The sequence below is a fragment of the Myotis yumanensis genome, unplaced genomic scaffold (assembly GCF_028538775.1).
Source record: "Myotis yumanensis isolate MYYU_CA2020_CCGP unplaced genomic scaffold, mMyoYum1.0.hap1 SCAF_15, whole genome shotgun sequence".
NCBI lineage: Eukaryota > Metazoa > Chordata > Mammalia > Chiroptera > Vespertilionidae > Myotis > Myotis yumanensis.
In genome coordinates, this window is record NW_027223766.1 from 34,151,974 (window position 1) to 34,174,552 (window position 22,579).

Below are 22,579 nucleotides of genomic sequence, written 5' to 3' on the forward strand. Positions count from 1 at the left end.
ATCAATCCTCCAGATATCAAAACTAAGAGTAAAGAGTTTTCTCTTTCTGAGAACTTAGCTGATGTGGCTCACTTGGTTGGGTGTCATTCCAAGCACCAAAAGGTTGCTGGTTCCATTCCTGGTGACAGCACATGCCTGGCTTGCCAGCTTGATCCCCAGTAGGGGGCGTGCAGGAGGCAGCAGATGGATGTATTGCTCACCCAGCAATGTTTCTCTCTCTCTCCCTCTCTAGAAATCAATGAAAAATCTTTAAAAACAATAACAACAAACAACTATGAAATATTTGAGGTATATTTGTTTTGGTGAATTTACTTTAATAACAAGGAGATTGATGCATGGAATGTTACAGCTATAATGCAACTAGAGACAATCAAATCCAATCTACTTGAAATTTTCCTTGGTGAGCTATCATATTGATAAACTGAATTTGAAAAATTGAGTTTATTTTATATGATAGGCTTAATATGGCAGTTGCAACTTAATATGCCAGATTTTCTTTACTAACATATACAATAATTTATTATTAATTGTCAACATCTCTATATAGGTTTGGAGATACAAATATTACATGTGATAGTCAGTGTTCAATCTTAGTTGTCCTTCCAATCTGTAAAACATTGAACGTTCACAAACAATGAGGTAGTTGCTCTGTATATTCCTCTTTGCACTTTAAATATCACACACAAAATGACTTGCATAGTTTTATTTCTTTGGTGAGAGAATAATTGGTATTTGTAACTGTTACAGGAGTAGATCAAATGGGATCTTATGTAGGAGAGTGCTTTGTAAACAAGAATCCCCTATTCAAATATTAATTCTTAATATTCTTTTCAAAAATTTATTCTAAGATTTTAAAAAAGTGATCACCTTGGATATTTTATAACATTGTGTTTGACAAGGTTCAGTTGATCTGTGCCTCTGGAATATCTTCTTACTTTGACTTTAACTCTTTAAACTTCCACTTAAATTGCTTTTTTCCTCTAATAGCCAGTCTTAAACACAGGTGGCAGTCATTGGGGGGGAGGGGATTTTTACAGTTAATTGTTTACAAATATTAAAATACCAAAGTTTTATAATTATTGAAACTGAAAAAATTAGGGACAAATAAGGTTATCATCATTTCATTTCTGAGTTCACGGGGAAGAGGAGAGGAATAGCACTGGGTACAGACAGAACTAATACCATGTGCAAGTATATGATGGTTATTTGTGCCAATGCAAGGCATATTTTATGGATGCCCACCTGTGAACTTCAAGACAGCCCACGGTGGAAACCATTAAGAAGCTTTGCAACCTAAAACCACAGGAATAATACTTTTCAGACATTACTTTTCTTGCTAATTTTATTTTCATTTTGATTTGTAGGGATTATATAATCAGGTTATAATTCCTAATTGCATAAACCACTCTCTGTCCTATGGTTATAACAACAAAAATGGTGTGAAACATAGAGCTTTTCAAGTAATACTATTTTAAATGTTTATTAATCCCAAGTAATTTAATCCTTACCAATTGTAAAAATTCCTATCACAGATAAAAATTTCTGCCTAGATTTTTAAATAAGTTTTATTTTGTCTCTTAAATGTGTGCCTATATTGTGATTTTTAAATATTATGTCACTTCCTAACTCTAATAACTACTAATATCCAAAAGCACTATTTACTAATTTATTTATTTTCTCCATCACAGTATATCATTATCCTTTTTCTTAGTTTCTGACATAGTTATAGATCTGTATGGTTCTTCACTTGTAATGTAAAAACACTGTTTATCAAGGATTAAACACCTATAAGAAAATTATGCTCAATTAAGACATACACTTTGATCTAGCCGATGTTGAATATAAAATGTAAACAAAACAAAACCAAAGGAAAAAATAGCACATAGTGGTAAGGACTCCATAAAAAAAAATAAGAGCAACAAATATCAAGATAAAAGTAAAAACTTTAGTTGCCACTTTTATTCACTAAAATTGTATTGAATTTTAAAATCTGGATGTAAATAATGAGGAGAGGTGTACAAATCCAAAACCAGGTGCAGAAATAGCCTTTTTAAAAGAAGAGATCATGGTTTTGAAATTAGATTAAAAACATGTTAACAATTATAGCTTAAAGTAATTTTCACTTTTTATTGCTAAACTCCATTTCAACTTGTGTAATTTTAAAAGATAAAAAACATGTTATAAAATTTTTCTATTACAAATTTCATTTTCATAAAAATTACCTCAGATTTTCTATTTTGCAATTCAATTATTTTTGAGATTATTAATATAAATGCATTTAGAGAATCATTTGACTTTCAAAGTTATTAAACTGGTATCTACAGGTCATTTTGATACTTAGTTTCTGCATGTTTAGTTTTTCTTTTTAATTTAGAAATGATTTACAGATTCACTAATTTTTAGGTCATTCTGCATGCCTAGATAATTTCTACTTGTACAGTGATAATTTTTAAAAATACACATTGCTTTAGTGGGGAATTTCTGCATTTGTCAGGATATCTGGACCTTTAAATCAAACACACACACATACACACACACACACACACAACAACAACAACAACAACAACAACCTAAAACTAAAAAAACACCCCACATAAATACAAATTCACTCTTTATATAATTCTCTGAAGATTCCTTTCTCCATATTCCTTAAATCCAACATCATGTCTTGTGTTAAAATATGGGGGTAAATGTCATATATTTTTATTCTTTTTTTTCTTTATTGATTAAGGTATTACATATGTGTCCTTATACGTCCCACCTCCCGTGTCCACCCCCCCCACCCCGCCCCCATACCCCTCACTCATACCCGTACCTCCCTGGTGTCTGTGTCCATTGGTTAGGCTTATATGCATGCATACAAGTTCTTTGGTTGATCTCTCCCCCCTTACCCCCACCCTCCCTTACCTTCCCTCTGAGGTTTGACAGTCTGATTGATGCTTCTCTGTCTCTGAATCTTTGTTCATCAGTTTATGTTCATTATATTCCACAAATGAGTGAGATCATGTGATATTTTTCTTTCTCTGACTGGCTTATTTCGGTTAGCATAATGCTCTCCAGTTCCATCCATGCTGTTGCAAATGGTAAGAATTCCTTTTTACATACAGTGTCTTACATACTCAGCATAGTATTACATCGTGTAGATGTACCACAGTTTTCTAATCCACTCATCTGCTGATAGGCACTTAGGTTTCCAAATCTTAGCTATGGTAAATTGTGCCACTGTGAACATAGGGGTGCATATATCCTTTCTGATTTGGTGTTTCTAGTTTCTTGGGATATATTCCTAGAAGTGGGATCACTGGGTCAAATGGGAGTTCCATTTTTAGTTTTTTGAGGAAACTCCATACTGTTCTCCACAGTGGCTGCTCCAGTCTGCATTCCCACAAGCAGTGCATGAGGGTTCCTTTTTCTCTGCATCTTAGCCAGCATTTGTTTGTTGATTTGTTGATGATAGCCATTCTGACAGGTGTGAGATGGTACTGCATTGTCATTTTAATATGCATTTTTCAGATGATTAATGACTTTGAGCATGTTTTCATATGTCTCTTGGCTTTCCTTTGTCCTCTTTTTGAAAAGTATCTAGTAGTATTTATGTCTGTTGCCCATTTTTTGATTGGGCTGTTTATCTTCCTTTTGTTAAGTTGTATGAGTTCCCTGTAAATGGTGGAGATTAAACCCTTATCGGTGATAACATTGGCGAATATGTTCTCCCATGCAGTGAGGTTTCTTGTTGTTTTGCTGATGGTTTCTTTTGCTGTACAGAAGTTTTTTTTATTATTATTATTTTGATGTAGTCCCATTTGTTGATTTTCTCTTTAGTTTCCATTGCCCTCAGAGCTGTATCAGTGAATATATTGCTTTGGCATAGGTCTGAGTTTTTGCTGCCTGTAGATTCTTCTAATATTTTTATGGTTTCCCATCTTATGTTTAAGTCCTTTATCCATTTTGAGTTTATTTTTGTGTATGGTGTAAGTTGGTGGTCTAAGGAGGTAAAAGACCTGTACAGTGGGGCCTTGACTTACAAGTGTCCCGACTAACGAGTTTTTCGAGATACGAGCCATCTCTCGGCCGATTTTTGCTTTGAGTTGCAAGCTAAAATTCGGGTTATGAGCCAGCTTCAGATACCCCACCGCTAGTTGGCGCAGCGAACGTCACAGTGAACGCCACAACATCAGCCCAGCATCATGTGTCTCACTCGTTCACTTTATGATTTGACATATGAGTAATTTGAGTTACGAGCTCCATCACGGAACGAATTAAACTCGTAAGTCAAGACCCTACTGTACTCAGAAAACTACAAGACACTGAAAAAAGAGATAGAGGAAGACACAAACAGATGGAAGAACATATTGTGTTCATGGATTGATAGAATCAACATCATTAAAATGTCCATACTACCCAAAGCAATCTATAAATCCAATGCACTCCCCATTAAAATACCAACAGCATATTTCACAGACCTACAACAAACTCTCCAAAAATTCATCTGGAATAATAAAAAAACCCAAAACCCGAATAGCTGAAGCAATGCTGAGAAAGAAGAACAAAATAGGAGGGATCTCAATACCAGATATCAAGCTGTATTACGAAGCCATCGTTCTCAAAACTGCCTGGTACTGTCACAAGAACAGACATATAGATCAATGGAATAGAATAAAGAACCTAGAAATCGACCCAAACCGCTATGGTCAATTAATATTTGACAAAGGAGGCAAGAACATACAATGGAATCAAGACAGTCTTTTCAATATATGGTGTTGGGAAAATTGGACAGATACATGCAAAAAAAATAAATAATGTCATATACTTTTAGAAATTCATACCTTCTTTTACTGAGAGCTTATGTTTGTGTTTTGCAGTAATATGTACAGTTTTTTTCAAAAGATAATAGTACTTAAAGTTAGGCCCGCATAATCATGGTGAAAATCAACACTGTTTTCCAAACTATGTAGTTGCATAACATATGCTTGGTTATTATTACTATCAGTTTAAAATGTGTCCAATCATTTATTTGCGGGTATACAATCAAATTGAGTAACCCTACTGAAGTAGAAAGTTTTTTTAGCTGGAAAAGGCAGGTGTCTCTTCAGTGGTGACAGAAAAATTATAGTGAATACAGCTTGTCTTCCTTAGTTGTTACTGCAGTATAACTAAATACTTATTCAAGAAATACATATTTTTGAGGAAATTTAGTTGTAAGTGATCCTTTAAATTTGATTCAAATATCAAATCAGTTTATAAAAAGAAGGTGGTGCATTTGCTCATGATACCCATTTCCTGGATGTTACTGAGCTTGGATTTTACTGGAAAGACTAGTTTTTTCGGTGATTTCTGTCCTCTATGCTATTTAGTACTTCTGTATTTTTGGTTCAGAATATTTTAAAGTTGAGCTGTGATCCTGGATAATAGGGCTTGCAGATGACAAAGAAAGAGTCTTTCTCTTAATAGTAGGTAAGAAATTAATGATTTTCACAATTATTTCCAGTTGGAGAGAAGTAACTTAGTGTTCAATGTGTGTTAAGCCCTGTGTACGTTATAAATTACATTTCATTATGTGATCACCTCAGATGAAGAAGCTTTGGAGAGATTTTTATTGTCTCTGAGCCATAAAGCTGAGTGAGGGAAGCGGTAGGATTTGAAAGGCCTCTGGGACTCTGCAGCTCAAACTGTTAACTGCAGTTCGAAACTACTTCTCCAGCGTAGTAAAGGAAGAAAACCTTGCTGAGACTGTTAAACTTCGGGTGGAGGGGAGGGTATTCAATTATTCGATGCAAATACCCAGTCAGTCTGGTATCGTAGCAATGCACTCAGTTGCTTATTATTGCCAGTTGTCTGTCTTCAGAGTAAGTGAGTTGCTTTGCTATAAAAAGAAGAAAACAAAAAACAAGCTCAAACACTTGTTACAAGATGCAATTTATTATTTTTAGCAAGAAGAGCCTGGTCAAACAAACATATTATAATTATGTGACCAGCAGAGTGACCTTGACAGAATCATTAATTCATTAAGTTAGGAAGAAATTAGTAATTTTACTTCTGTAGACCAGGCCTATTCTAAGGCCTTCTAAACAATTTATTTTCACCATTGTTAGTTTCTGAAAACCACCTCTGTTGTACAAACCACCATCACTGCATCTCCATGAGAGCTAGGATTACTGGATAGATAATTAACCATACTCCCTGATTCTGCCTTTGCCCCTTAAATTGTATTCTTCACCCAGTGCTAGTATTATCACTTTAACACCTAAAGTCACATAATGTCATTCCTTTGGCTCTCAGTCCTACAATAGCTGCCCAGTTCCCTCAGAGTAAAGGTTAAAATTTTTACCATGACCTACAAATTCATAAATGATCTGACCCCCACTTTCTAATTGCTGCTTTAACATAATTTTGTACCACTGTCTTTTTCATTTGCTGTGCTCTGATCACATTACTTTCTTAGCTGTTTCTGGACCATAGCAAGTGTGTCTAGTGGTGGGAGGTGAGTGCACATGGATTAAAAGCCATTAAAATATCCTTGAGAAGGTATTTTACCTGAGAATAATTTTGTCCAGTTATAGGGATATGGCATGAAAATTTTTGTTTATTACATATATTATAAAGAGCATTTATTCACTCTCAAATATATATATATATATATTTGTTTATTACATATATTATAAAGAGCATTTATTCACTCTCAAATCTACACTAATAAAAGAGAAAAATGGTAATTGGCATACGACCGCTACCCTTCCGATTGGCTAATCAGCGTATCCTTATGCAAATTAACTGTCAGCTAAGATGGCGGCCGGCAGCCAGGCAGCTGGAAGCGAACGTGAGGCTTGCTTGCTCCAGTGACTGCAGTTTCCAACGTTCCCCGCCTGACTTGCCGGACTCTGAGCTGGCAGTTTGAAACATTCTAACAAATATAGCCGGCTGGGATCTCAGAGCTGAAGTTATACATTGTTTCGATTATAGAGCGGAAGCCTCAGAGCTAGAGCCAGAGCTAAAGCTGGCCCAGAAGAAAAAAAAAAAAAGAAAAAAAGGAGTGGTTGGGAGCTTCAGTAAAAACCCCTAGCTTGAAAGCAGTCCTCAACCCCTCACCCAGACTGGTCAGGCATCGCAGTGGGGACCCCCACCCTGAAGGGTGTGTGACCAGCTGCAAACAGCCATCATTCCCTCATCCAGGCTGGCCAGGCACCCCAGTGGGGACCCCCACCCTGATCCAGGACACCCTTCAGGGCAAACCAGCCAGCCCCCAGGCCTCTATCCTATATAGTAAAAGGGTAATATGCCTCCCAGCACAGGGATCAGGGGAGCCACGAGGCCTCCTGGCACCAGATCAGCATGACAGGGGGCAGCGCCCAAACCCCCTGATTGCCCTGCGGCTCTGTGTGTGACAGGGTGTGGCGTCCCAACCCCCTGATCGGCCCTGCTCTGTGTGTGACAGGGGGTGGTGCCCCAACCCACCCCCCCCCATGGGCCCTGCTCTGTGTGTGACAGGGTAGAGCCATAACCTCCCCATCGGCCCTGCCCTGAGTGTGACAGTGGTGGCACCCCAACCCCCTGATTGGCCCTGCTCTGTGGGTGACAGGGGGCGGTACCCTAACTCCCCTATCGGCCCTACTCTGTGCGTGACAGGGGGGAGCTCCCCAACCCCCTGACGGGCCCTGCTCTGTGCGTGACAGGGGGGAGCTCCCCAACCCCCTGATGGGCCCTGCTCTGTGCGTGATGGGGGGGGGCAGTGCCCCAACCCCCTGATTGGCCCTGCTCTGTGAGTGACAGGGGACAGTGCCCCAACCCCCTGATGGGCCCTGCTCTGTGAGTGACAGGGGGCAGCGCCCCAACCTCCTGATTGGCCCTGCTCTGTGCATCACAGGGGGTGGCGCCGCAACCTCCCCATTGAACCTGCCTTGAGTGTGACAGGGGGCGGTGCCCCAACCCCCCAATCAGCCCTACCCTGAGCGTGACTGAGGGTGGCATCGCAACCTCCCAATCTGCCCTGCTCTGTGCATGACAGGGGGCGGCGCCCCAACTCCCCAATCAGCCCTGCTCTGAGCCCGACCAGGGGCTGCACCTAGGGATTGGGCTTGCCCTCTGCCACTCAGGAGCAGGCCTAAGCCAGCAGGTCGTTATCTCCCGAGGGGTCCCAGACTGTGAGAGGGCACAAACTGGGCTGAGGGACCCCCTCTTCCCCCCCCGAGTGCACAAATTTTTGTGCACTGGGCCTCTAGTGTGTATATATATATATATATATATATATATATATATATACAAACTAGAGGCCTGTTGCAGGAAGATTCCTGCAAGAATAGGGCTTCCTGCGGCTGGAGCAACACAGAGAATGGAGTGAAACCTGCTGAGGCGGACTTTGCTCCCACTCCAAGCTGCTGCAGCCAGGTTAGCCCATTGGCTCCCATCCGCTGAGGCTGGGTTTGCCCATCGGCTCCCAGCCACTGTGGCCGGGTTTGCCCATCAGCTCCCAGCCGCTGCGGCCGGGTTTCCCCTCCCGCCTCCCACCTCCCGCTTCCCGCCTCCGCAGCCTTGGCTCCCTTCCTGTCTCCGCCGCCTCTATTTAGCTCCCTTCTGTAGCACTTCGCTTCCATGTTGTCTTCAGTCTTCGCTCCCAGCTGGTATATGCAAATTAACCGCCATATGTGTTTGTGGTTAATTTGCATATCATGCTGATTCGCCAATGGGAGGTGTAGCGAAGGTACGGTCAATTACCATGTTTCTCTATTATTAGATTAGATAGACATATTTAACAATTTACAACATATATGTATGAATATACATATCTAACAATTTACTGAATACTAGGATATATTTGACAGGTTGGGAAACAAAACAGAGAAGCACTGTGAGTTTTTCTTGTAGGATGAGAGATGCAATAAGTAGACAAATGAATGCACAATGTATCAGAAAATGTAAAGGAAATAACATAGAGGAAGATTACAGAATAGGACTAGCTGTTTTATAGAGAATAGTCAAGAAGGACCTTATGAATAAGGTGATGTGAAGAGAAAAACTGGAAATGAGGATGTGACAGACATGGACTTCTTGCTGAGCATTTTCCAGACTGATATCAGAGCAATGTAAAGGCCCTGAGGCAAGTGCATCCTTAATATTTTCAAGCCAGAGCAAGGAAGTCAATGTAGCTAAAGAACAGAGATTGAAGGAGAAAAGAGAGAAATGGGGGAAATAATAGAAGGTGTGATGCATAGAAATCACATAATTTGAGCCATTTTCTAAAAATGATTGCCATGGATGCCATTTAAGGATAGATTGCAAGGAGCCAAGAACAGAAACAGGAAACCAACACATAGCAAAAGGACTATTGGCAATAATATATATGAGAAATTATGGTGGCTCATATGATGGTGGTGACACTGTAGGAGGTGAGACATGTTAGGTTCTTGATTTTGAAAGTGTCGCTAACAGGATTTGCTCCATGGGGAGTGGGTGTGTAAAATAAGAGAAAATGATGACTAAAGGATGACTCCATGGTTTTTGATCTTCAGTTGGAAGGATGGAGTTTCCATCTATGAGGTAGGGAAGTAAGAAAAGGTAGGAAGTTAATTATTAGTAAATTTTTAAGGCTGCTCAGGCTACAGGGTCATCTGAATAAAACGTGAGAGTCATTAAGAAGTCCAAGAAGACCCTAAGATCATCTGTTTCTTGATATCTGGGTGTTTATTTCATGATAATTCAATGAACTTTGGATTTTGTTTTGTTGCTTTGTTTTATATTTAAAATAAAACCACTTTTTAAAAAGAAAGAGAGAAAGAAAGGAAAGAACTCTATCAAAGACTGGATTCTAATGCCTAGATTTCCCCTATACTAACCTTTCTGTTCTTTGCCAAGCCACCACTTACTTCTTACCTTTTGTCTTCTTTAGTCTGGAACAGAAGTTGGACAGCTTTTTCTTTAAAGGGTTAGATAGTAAACATTTTATACTTTGACTAGAGGGAACTGGGGGTCTCCAGAGCCAGACCGCCTGGGGGTGGGTCCAGCTGGTCCATGTGCCTGCCACCCCAGTGGGGCTGAGAGGACTGGGTGCCACGATCTTGTAGCTGTGGGCGCTGCCATCTTTGATGGCGTGACAGTCAATTAACATATTCCCTCCTTATTAGCTGTGGGTGTCACCATCTTTAAGGGCAGGGCAGTCAATTAGCATATCCCCTCCTCATTGGCTGTGGGCACCACCATCTTTGAGGGCGTGGCAGTCAATTAGCATATTCCATCCTCATTGGCTATGGGCACCACCATCTTTGAGAGCGTGTCAGTCAATTAGCATATTCCCTACTCATTGGCTGTGGGTGCAGCCACCTTTGCGACAGCGTGAGGGTCAATTAGCATATTCCCTCTTTATTAGATAGGATATGCCAGTGGTCGGCAACTGCGGCTCATGAGCCACATTCGGCTCTTTGGCTCCTTGAGTCTGGATCTTCCACAAAATACCACATTCGGGCATGCATGTACAGTGTGATTGAAACTTTGTGGCCCATGTGCAGAAGTCGGTGTTTTGTGGAAGAGCCACACTCAAGGGGCCAAAGAGCCGCATGTGGCTCGCCAGCCGTGGTTCGCTGAGCCGACATTTGCCAACCACTAGGATAGGCCAAAGCGTTTCCATTGCAACTACCCAACTGTGACATTATAGCATGAAAACAGCCATAGATTTTGTAATGAAAGAGGATGGCTGTGTTTCAATAAAATTTTATTTATGGACAATGAAATGCGAATTAGTATGAATTTTGTGATTTTTTCAAATGTTTAAAAATATAAAGATGATTTTTAACTCCTGGGCTGTGTCAAAACAGGCAGGGGACTGGATTTGGGCTGTAAGATATGGTTTGCTAACCCTTGGCCTACGTTATTTGTTATTTTCTTAGTGGTCTCCTTTTCTCTATTTGTCTTCCTTTTAAATTGTCCTCTGCATTGTTGCTGAAATATTTTCTTACAACACAAGTGTGATCAGGTGATCTCTTGGATGAAGAGCTCAGGGAAGTAGAGGAGCTGTTCTGGTGCAGGCCGGGTGAGAGGGTGCAGGGAAGGCGCTCTGGTCAGGAAGGGCCAAGAAGAGCAGACAGAGAGCCGCATGGCAGGTGCAGAAACCCAGCTGCTGGAAGGGCTCGTCATGTGTGAGAATTGTCAGGGACTTACATTTTATGTTAAGTTAAGGAAATTGGACTTTGTATATATATCTTGCTGGTGAGTTTCTGTTTAAGGATTTTATGAACGAAAATGCTTGGGCAGTTGTTTATTTCAGAAAAACATTTGTTACACTTAGCAATTAGGGTTTTTAAAAATAAACATTTTAGTAACTTTACTTTCAGTGGAAAGGGAAACAAAATTCTAATTACAAAATGATAAATAATAAAGGATGGGTTAATTTTATAGAAACGATCAGCACCATTTTGAAGCCCTAAATATATGTAAACATATACATATAGACATGTCCAAATCAATCTATAATAATAAAAGCCTAATATGCTAATTAGACTGGACAGCCGAACGACCTTCCGGATGAAGCCGGGGTTTCGAGGGCTGAGGCAAGCTGCAGTGGCTGTGAGGGCCGAGCCCCTTGCATGAATTTCATGCACTGGGCCTCTAGTACACATATAAAAACCTGCTAGAGAAGTACTGTAATGTGGTATGAATATAAGCACTGGGATTCAAGTTAGGAAACCCACTTTTTGCCTCACAATCACCACCTACTTAGATGAGACACTCAATTATTTAATCTTGGCTTCTACAATTAATAACAAGATACTGAAACTTGATGACAGTTTTATACATTCCTACCAATATCTGCATGTTACTGATTTACAGTAGATTGATCTGTTTATGACTTTTACTATACATTTGCTCAAGTCATTTTTTCATATTTTGCTTTCAGATAGACACTTTTGTCACCATGAGGCACTTTTGACCTGTTGGATATGGCCAGTAGAAATGGAGCCTAATCATTATGTTATATGCTTCTAATCCTGCTTTTTAATCCTTTGTTCAATTTTAGCTTGGGATCAACTGTGCAGTTTTCTTGTGATGAAGATTATGTCCTACAGGGTGCTAAGAGCATCACCTGTCAGCGAATAGCTGAAGTCTTTGCTGCTTGGAGTGATCACAGGCCCGTATGTAAAGGTAAAGTCTTTAAAATAAAAATTGTCTTTTAACACATTTGAATAGTTTGAACTTTGTTCTATTGAGTATAAATTTTAATGACCTCTTTGAGGTGTAATGCAGTCTTTAAGCAAACATTTAGCTCATGTATTTAACAATGTTTATTGAAAATCTGTAATATGTGAACCACTATCTTAGGTTCCCAATGTGTTTCCAATCTAATAATCACATAGCAACAGATTGGAGCATAAAATATGTAATACAAAGCACTGGTAACTTTGTTGGCCTTTTTAAAAATTAAATTACAAATTACTCTATATAGGCATTGATATGGATAGATGAATTTTTAACTGTAATTCTACCTTCATTTGTACAGTTTGCCATTTTAATCACTTACATGTCCAATAGTAGTGATGTTGGGGGCAGTGGATGTGTAGCACAGGTTCTATAGTTAGTTAATTTAATCTAAGACCAATACTGAATATTCTAGTAATCACTGATAAAATTTATTCCCACCACCAGTCTACAAATTAAATATTTCCATCTAAATTAAATGAAGCCCCCTTTTTTCATAAACTTTATTCAGCTATGTTTGAAGATGAGCACCTCATCCTAGCCTCCTGGCATTCTTGATTACTTATTTGTGATTATGTAATCTCTGCATATTTCAATGTCTTACATACTCAAAATCCTGTTAGCTCTTCTGCCTCAGAGAACATTTTCAAGGATTCACCACACCCTGTAGATTACTCTCTGATAAAATGAAGGTGAGGTCAGAGGGACAGAGAAAGGACACATTTGAGAACTATGGTAAAGAGGAAAGGACAAACTATTTAACGATTGGCTCAATAGGGAAGGAGAAAGTGACAAGACAGAGTCAAGGATGAATGTTAATGCCTGTGGGACTAGAAAAAGCTCATGCTGTTAAAAGTATGAAGGAACTGAAAACTCAGGTTGTATGGGGAATTATCCACTGTTACTACAACATTGTTATCAGCACCATTTTTTAGGCACTTAGTGATGCTAACCACTGCATGTACTCCATCTCATTTAATCCTCAGAACAAACTCATAGAGGCATTTCCATCTCCATTTTATAAATGAGGAATATAAGGCATAGAGAGATCCAGTTACTTTCCCAAGTTCAAATACCTAGGACATAGCAAAGTCCTTAATAAGGGTATCTATAGAATGGAGCGGGAAGACAGATTTCAGAGCATTAGGGAGGAAGGAGAAAATGATAAAATGGAAGCCACAGATATATTCCACTCACTTGACAATGCAATGCAGAATAAGAATAAGAATCTAGATTTTTCTCAGATTCAACTAAACTTTCTGGTCACAGGTAGATTTTTATTCATTACCGTTCTGGCTTTGAAAGGCTTAAAAATGAGATATAGTACGATAGCATAAAAAATAAATATTGAAATAGGGTTAATGAAAAAATAAGACAAAATAGTTACAAAAGCTTATGTACAAATTCATAAACAATTTTTAAGGATGTTTACAGTGCTGCTCAGTTGATTGGAGAGCCATCTGTGCACCAAAAGGTTCAATTCCTGGTTCGAGGCATGTGCAGGAGGCAGCCAAAGAATGTTTTCCTCCCTCCCTTACTCTCTCTAAAAATCATTTTTAAAAAGAGTCCTTTATATATTAGACAAATATGAGAACTGCCAAACAAATAGGGAAACATTATCAGTTTAAGGAAACTATTTTCGTGGCTTTAGGACCTGAAATATCTTGCATTGTTCTTTATAAAGTGAACACTGAGTAATAAGTGTTTTGGGGTTACACTCATCAATATCCCAACAATTAATAGAACAGTAAACTGCAAAAGGTTGATTTTTTTACGGTGTCCTCTACTTAAGACAAATTATATTTATAAGAGACAATATATTGAAAATCATTTTTCAAAATGGTGAGATCCAAATGTCCTGTCTCATTAGATGTATGCATTTTTATGGCAAAAAGAATGGGAAAATAGATGATAGATTCAAGAAAAAGATTAATTTAATACAGAAACAAAATGTCACATAAGAAGAGAAGTTATAACCATTCCATGGAATTTAAGGTATACATAAAGTAAGATTGAGACTATAAACCATCGTTTTTTTCATTCAATCATCTCATTTCAATAAAAAGAATAATATTTATTATAATTGTAAGTTGTTCAAAGACAGAAATGTTACTTTATTTTATTTTTCATAATCTCTGTAGCACAAAGAACAGCTCTGTACTGACATAAATCTCTACTGAAATATTTGAATACTAGTGTATGGTTATTTTTCTTCAATTCTAAGATATATGATATACTAGTATATACATATGATAAATATATACATCTATGTATACTAGTACATACATTCAACAGTCATTCATCAGTACCTGGGAGGTATAAAATTTTCATATTCAAGATTTATATATTTATATTTTCATATACATTTTACTTTTTCTGCAGATATTAATCATTTATACATAGCTTTATGTGTCCATTGCATGCAAGGCATATGTGTGTATGGTTTATAAAGTACATTTTTGCTATTAGAAATTACTGGCTGTGGTGCTGAAAATAGTAATGGAGGGAACATGCTGAAATAGTAATTGAAGTTTTGAAATGACTATCTACTGTGAGACTGAAAAAAGAATAGTTTTCATGTCTCATGGGTACTTGAACAGAATAAATATGCTTTTCTCCAGACAGCAGCATAAATAGCCATATCAGTGCACTGCACCTTTGAGAGGTTATTAATATAGCTGCTGTCTATGTATTGCATGGTTGAGCAATGAAGAAATGGGGATTTTATAGGAAATTAAAGTTCACAAACAGCAAATTATGAATTAAAAGCAAAAGAGCAATTCAGAAATTAATAATAATAGATTTTACACAAACTCAGATAATATTTTTATTCCCTAAATGGGATATATATATTAAATATTTGTCAGTTTACAGTTATGGAAACATTATTTCTTTGTTGAAAGTGCAATAGATATCCAAAAGCTGGAGCTTATGCAAATAAGCAGACTTAGGCACTTTAATGGCATATAGAATGTTTATTTTAGACATTGATGATGTTCAAAGAAGCAGCATTTGTTTAAGAATTGATAATTTGTTAACTAAGATACATTTAAGAGAGTTCATACTGATTGATTTGACTAAAAATGTTGACTGACTTTCAATTAATATGTATTTGGAAACCCCCAAATACGTAATTTTTTTGTCTGTTAGGCTCAAGGTGAAAGGAAGACAAAAGGAAGAAAAAAAATAAAAACTGGAAACTGGGCTAAAATTTAGGGAGTCACCTTTTGTGATATTCAATATTGTGTTAGTTTCAGGTATACTGCATAGTGGTTAAACATTTGTGTAACTTACAACGTGTTCTCCTGATAAATTTGGCACCCACCTGACACCATATGTAGCTTTTACAATATTACTGACAATATTCCCTAAGCTGTACTTTGCATCTCCACAACTATATTGTGATTGCCAATGTGTACTTAATCCCTTCACCTTTTTCACCCAGTCCCTCCACCCTCTTCCGTCTAGCAACCACCAGTCTGTTCTCTGTATCTATGAATTTGTTTCTGTTTTGTATGTTTATGTTTTTTAGATTCCACGTGAAATCATATGGTATTTGTCTTTCTCTGTCTGACTTATTTCACTTAGCATAATACCCTCTAGGTCCACCTCTTTTGTCACAAATGGTAAGATTTCATTCTTTTTCATAGCCAAGCGATATTCCATTGTATATATGTACCACCTCTTCTTTATCCATTCATCTTTTGATTGAAGCATTTAATCCATTTACATTTAAAGGAATTATTAATAGCTATGTAGGTATTGTCATTTTATTTATTATTTTCCAATTGTTTTTATAGTCATTCTCTGTTCCTTTTTTATTCTCTTGCTCACTTGTATGTTGATGACTTTCTGTTGTACTTTGGTTCCTTTCTCTTTATTTATTGTATATCTCTTGTAGATTTTTGATTTTGGGGTGCTCCAGTGGTGTCCCTTGTGTGGGTTGTTTGCGCTCTTCTGTTGTAGTTGAGCCTTGATTGCTGTTGGCACATCACTGAGTGGGATTGACCCTCAGATGACTGGCTGTGAGGACTGGCCATCACTACAGTAGACCAGCTGTTGTGTGAGGGCTGATCCCAAGGAAAATGATTCACTTTAGCAGGGCTCCGTGCCTGCCAAGAACACCCTTTGGGTGTGTCCTTTCTGGTGCTAATTGGGTGGTGTTCTGGTGTAGTCTGAAGTCATCCACCAAGTTTGTTGGTTCTGGGGTCTCCTTGATGCAGAACAAGCTCAGCTGCTGCCTGTGCCTGGCCCTGGGCAACCTGGTGAGAGCTACAAAGTAATCTGCAGTTGTCAGCTGCCACTGCTTAGAGGTTCTGGGAGAGGTTTTGTTGTGAACTGAGGTTGACTGCCATTAGTGCTGGGCTTGGGGCTGCCCAGCAAGAGGTACAGGGCATGCCGATGCCAGCTGTCACTTGTTTGGGATTTGTGGAACTATACAACTCAACACTAGAAGAAAAACAATCCCATTAAAAAATGGGCAAAGGACCTGAATAGACACTTCTCCAAAGAGGACATACAGATGGCCAAAGACATATGAAAAGATGCTCAATGTCACTAATTATCAGAGAGATGCACATTACAACCACAACGAGATACCATCTTATACCTGCCAGAATGGCTATCATCAATAAATCAACAAAAAACAAGTGCTGGCAAAGATGTGGAGAACTAGTGCACTATTGGTAGTAATGCAGACCAGTGCAGTCACTATGGACAACAGTATGGAATTTCCTCAAAAAATTAAAAAACGGAACTGCCTTTTGACCTAGCAATCCCAGTTCTGGGAATATATCCTAAGAATCTGAATACCAGTCAGAAAGAATATATGCACCTCTATGTTCATCAGTTTATTTTGTTCATTAAATTTTCTCATTCCCCTGTAATGTGGAAAGCCTTATTTTCTGTGTGTGCTGACAGGATGTGCCATTTAGCACGAAGCACCTGGAAAACCTGTGATGACGTAATAGGCTTTCCACTAATTCTGGTCACATCAAAAACGGGGAGAAGTAAAGGTAGTCGAGTGAGGACTCCACTTCCTTCCTTAGCTTCTCCACAGTGCAAACTCACTTTTGTTTTAAAATAGCAATGGAGCCCTAACCGGTTTGGCTCAGTGGATAGAGCGTCAGCCTGCAGACTGGAAGGTCCCAGGTTCGATTCCGGTCAAGGGCATGTACCTTGGTTGCAGGCACATTCCCAGTAGGGGGGTGTGCAGGAGGCAGCTGATCAATGTTTTTAACTCTCTATCCCTCTCTCCTCCTCTCTGTAAAAAATCAATAAAATATATTTTCTTAAAAAATACCTGTGGAGCTACATTTTTGCAACTACTATTTTAAAACAAAAGTGAGTTTACAAATGAAATGATCACAGCGTCATTGCTAGAATGTCTGACACTTTGCATGTGTGCGCAAAATATAAAATTGTATGATGCAAAGTGAACGATACCATGTGAAATAAAACTATACAAACCTGAGAAAGACATAGAGACCAAAGAGTAAACAAAAGACATAGGCAAAATATAAACAGACATGATTGGTGAGAAGAGGGAAATCTTTAATATTTAATTTTATTTGAAATTTTAGAAATCATGGCTTTTACCCTTGATATGAACATCCATAATTTATCACATTTGACAGACCTTTTCTTATATCAAGGTATAAACTGTGTTGTACTGCTTAGCTGGTGTTATAGCAGTTTGTGTGGATATAGGTACAAAGCATCAACATCACCAACAACTAGCAATGCTCAGCACATGCCAGACACACTCACAAATACTTAAATGAATGAATGTTTGTTTCCCACTATTCTAGACACAATTTAAGAAACACAGGAAAGAACTGAACAAAGCATGCCCTTGAGGACTTTACAGTCTCATTGAGAACACAGTACATTCAAAACAAAGCAACCATAGAACATCCCTTAAGCAACAGAAGCATAGTTGCACAGACACTATGTAAGTCATAAGGACAATTCAAAACAAATGAGGGACAGAAGACAGAAATGATCATATTAACCTTTGGGAAATAAATTCCACTGATCTTGAAAATATTACTTAGTCGCTTTAATCTCAGAGTTGAGTATTACTATATATTTCTTTATTTTGGTAATAATTTATTTAATAATATTGATATTTGAGTGTTAATTATTTATTAGGTAATGGGAGAAAAAATATGACCAAGAAATTATCTTTCCTTCAAGGAGATTTATGGTCTATTTTAATGCAAAAAACCCCCCACAAAAACAATAGAAATACATATATTACCATACATTGCAATAAAAGATGTTGCAGGTAAAATAACACAGTGCTTTGATTCAAAGATGTTAAAACAACAAGAAAATTTTATTTAAGAATTAGTAATGATTTAAGAAGGAGAGGCAGACAGACATAGAAATTGAGAGGTAGAAATATATTGAAGACAGAGTATCCTATATAATAAAAGCCTATATGCTAAGTGTCTGGTCGTCTGGTCATCCGTTCAACCAATCAAAGTGGAATATGCTAATGATAGGTCAGGCCACTCAACCGCTCGCTATGATGTTCACTTACTACCAGGGGGCAGACAGTCGACTGGTCGACCAGTAGCCATGACATTCACTGACCACCAGGGGGCAGATGCTCCAGCTGGTAGGTTAGCTTGCTGCTGGGGTCTGGCTGATTGGGACTGAGTGAGATGGGCCGGACATGCCCTGGAGCCCTCCTGCGGTCCTTCCCCAGCTGGCCAATCTCCCATGTCCCTCCATGGCCCTGATCTTGCACTGGTGGGGTCCCTCTGCCTGGCCTGTACCCTCTCACAACTGGGACCCCTCAGGGGATGTCAGAGACCTGGTTTTGGCCCGATCCCACAAGCCAGGCTGAGGGACCCCACTGGTGCACGAATTCGTGCACCGGCTCTCTACTACTATACATAAAGTTTCAAGGTTATGAAAGAGACCATATTAGAAAGAGAGACAATGGTGAATGAATTGTGGAAGAGCATGAATTTATTGAGGGTGGGGAAATTTTGGAGATATGGTCTATCTTATTGTGAAGGGTCTTATATGTCAATGACAAGGTGAATAATGGGTTTTAGTTTAGATACATAAAGAATAGGAAATATTTGCTTTTTGCCTAAAACACACACACACACACACACACACACACACACAAGATGTTAATGTAATTCATTGAACAATTATTAATTGAGTCATCATTATGTGACAGTCAGACACCGTGCCAGGTACTAGGGATAAAAATAAGCTAAGGCAAAGTCCATACCAGCAATGAATTTACTCTCAGTGGTTGGGGAAAAAGGAGATTCCAAAGTTAATACAATTATAATACTTTATCATAAACTCCATGCTACAGTTGTGTAAAAAGTGAACGTCCTGGGGCTCAACAGAGAAGGCTTCCCACAGGAGGAAGAACCTTAACACGTAGCTGACAAGACTAATGAGAATGGTGGTGGATATGAGGAGTACACCAGTTAGAGGGAACCACATGGGCAAAGATAACAAAATACCAGGGTGCGGTATGCTATGGAAAATAGAGTATTAAAGGAGAGAAGCAACGCTGAAGGCAGAGTTTCCAGTTTGGAAACTATTATAATAATTCAGGTTAAAAATATTACTTTAGACTAAGTCAGTGATAAGAGAAATGCAGAGAAGGGATTAGAAGAGAAGTAAACTGCAAGGACACCAGTATGCAACAGACAAGGAGAGGAAGTTGAGCCTGGGAAGGAGACTAAAAAAGGAGCAGCTGGAAACAGGTGGTTAATACGAGAGAATGGTGATATCACGCCACAGGGAGAGATCTCATAAATGACATGTGGTCAACACTTAAAATCTGCTAACTGGCCAAGAAAATAAGAACTCATTGAATTCAACAACCAAGAGGTCACCAGTGACCGTGGCAGAATCATTTTCATTGGAATTGTTGACGTGAAAGACACATGGCTATAGTTGAGGAGTAATGAGGTGAGAAGATTGAGTCTTAAAGTGAAAACCAGAAACTTGACTATGAAGCAAAGGCAAGAACTAGGTTAGTAGATAGAGAAGGGAATCCAATTGGGGAAAGGTTGTTTTTTTTAAGATATGAGCGGTTTAAAAGCAAGGACAAATCTCCAGTGAGTCTGAGAGAATGAGATACAGATGAGAACTGGGTCAAAACTGGAAGATATAGTTCAGGACACGAAGGGTCTGGGATTCAGAATAGAGGGGATGGCATTTCCCTTAGACAGGAGCTAGCGTACTCGCTCCTTTGAGGAAGCAGCCAGTGAAGGTAGCGATAATTTTACAGGTGGGACACAGCGGCATCCTTCTCAAACGGTGCACTGCTCCACTCCCCATTATTTTTCTATAAAGTAAGTGAGGACTTTATAAGGACAGGAAGAGATCCAGTGGTTCTGTGATGAAGTAGGATAGAACTGAAGATGAAATAAATAAAAATAGGGAGCTGGGGAAGTCACCAAGCAGTCAGCCTCTGAGAAACACAGTCATATCCTGCGGGTTTCATCTAGCCCAGTGGTCTTCATCCCTGGGTGCATATTACAGCCAATTGGAGAGCTCTTAAAATAAAAACCCATGCCTGGGTCCCAACCCATAACAATTAAATCAAAGTCTTGGGAGGATAATTCAACTATTATATCCCCTTTGAGATAAATCGGTCAATTTAACTGCATTGAGGATTCAAAAAAACAACAAAAACAAAACTTGAAGTGATATTCTGTTTTCTTAGGGAGTCTCTCTTTCACTCCTAAGGAGCAATGTACTCACTGCCAGGCTGGTTGAACACTTAGTTACATGTGTCATATCCCTGCTCTACAGAGGGCAAAGTGGATGTTTGATGTGTTCAGGTCACAGAGCCAAAGCAGCAGCTAACTGCTTCCTCCTCTTACTGGACACATACGGATACTGAGAGCAATATAAATTTGCATGTTGAATGTCAAAGATGGACTCATTTTCATACTTACCATGTATTAGCAGCTGGAAATGGCACTGATTTACTTTGAATTAAGTGTTTCCTGGGAGGAAATGAAACGGGGTCACACGGAAGGAGCTGCACTTCACTTGCATTCCCACTGCCCCTTTCAGTCACCTTTAGCTTATTCATTCCAAGGAAACAAGACAAGACAAGTGTAGGTTTGCAGCATGGAAATAATCTTGAGGATAAAATTAAGTAACTAAATATGGCTTTATGAAAAATGAATTATTTTTAAAGTTTGTCAAAAGTGCCAACATTTCTACATTTGTATTACTTTTGTATTTCTTGTTTTTGTGTATTGATAATCTAATTTATGTATTCAGCATTTGCTTCACTGGCTTATCATTTAAATTATTTTATAAAAAATATTTCTGGAGATTCCAAAATGACTACAGATTCAGTGGAAGCTGGACTCACACACTTCCAGCACCAAACCAGATTTACAGCTAAATTATAGAACAAACAACCATGAGTAACTAACTGAAGGCCAGCTGAACTGAAATATTATAACCAAGAATTTAAGAAGAAGCCACATAAAGACTGGTAAGAAGGACAGAAATGTGCAAAGGGCAGGCCACCTGCACATAGGTGTGGCAGCTGAGAAACAGAGGGATATATTTCCCCAGGAGTGTGGGGTTGCCCCTACCACAGGGATTCCCAACTCAGAGCAACAGAGATGGGAATAGCATTTGCTAGTGAAAATCACTGGAGATTCAGTGCATCTGGGAGAGAAGGGAGTCTGCTAAAGACAGATGCCTTCTTCCTAGGACCAGTCACTCAAGTTGTTACAGCACCAGCCTGGGGAGTGTACTAGCTGGTCCTCCAACCACTGGCAATACCACCCTGTGGTGCTCCAGTCCTGCAGGGAAATCAGCTGGCTGCACCCAGCAGGGACCTGCAGGTGCACTCTTTCTGGAGAAGTTCTTGGTGGAGACTCAGACAGTGATTGAACTGTGTAGGTTTGGAAAGGGGACCCTTCTTCCCCACCTCAAGTGCACAGCCGGTGGCCCCTCCCCAACCTGTTGAATCACTTAGTCTGCCCATCCCCTCCCTGTGGTCCAGTCCTGCTGAGTTCAGTTTTGTAGGAGGATCCAAGTGCCATGCTGAGCTGGGACTTATGGAGCACGAATCCCTGCGAGACTTTTGTCTGGGAAGCAGAGGGCTGGGTTCTGGATTATGTGGCTTTATCTTGCTGAGGAGGATTTGTGGGGGAATTCTGTCTCCCCTGTAAGCTCAGCTCATGTTATTCTCTCAATAAGAGACTCATTTGACCTGTCTCAGGCAGCTGGGAGCCATACCCTGCTGAGCTCAGCCCCCTTGGGGGGTGGGATCTGAGAGCTGCTCAGAGCTGGGACCTTGGAGCACAGTCTCCCTCAAAGGCTCTTGCCCAGAAAGGGGAAGAAGTGCCCTCCCGCTTCTATAGGCTTGCCAGCATCACCC

At 39.3% G+C, this 22,579-nt stretch overlaps 1 protein-coding gene across 2 annotated transcripts in view; it reads left to right on the top strand.

Moving 5' to 3' along the window:
* CSMD3 (CUB and Sushi multiple domains 3) overlaps positions 1–22,579 on the top strand; it is an 857,474-nt gene that overhangs the window by 356,289 nt on the left and 478,606 nt on the right. For both annotated transcript variants that reach the window (XM_070391936.1, XM_070391937.1), the window contains one exon: positions 12,002–12,126. In XM_070391936.1, the coding sequence (XP_070248037.1) occupies positions 12,002–12,126 (125 nt within the window). The remainder of the gene's footprint in view (positions 1–12,001; positions 12,127–22,579) is intronic.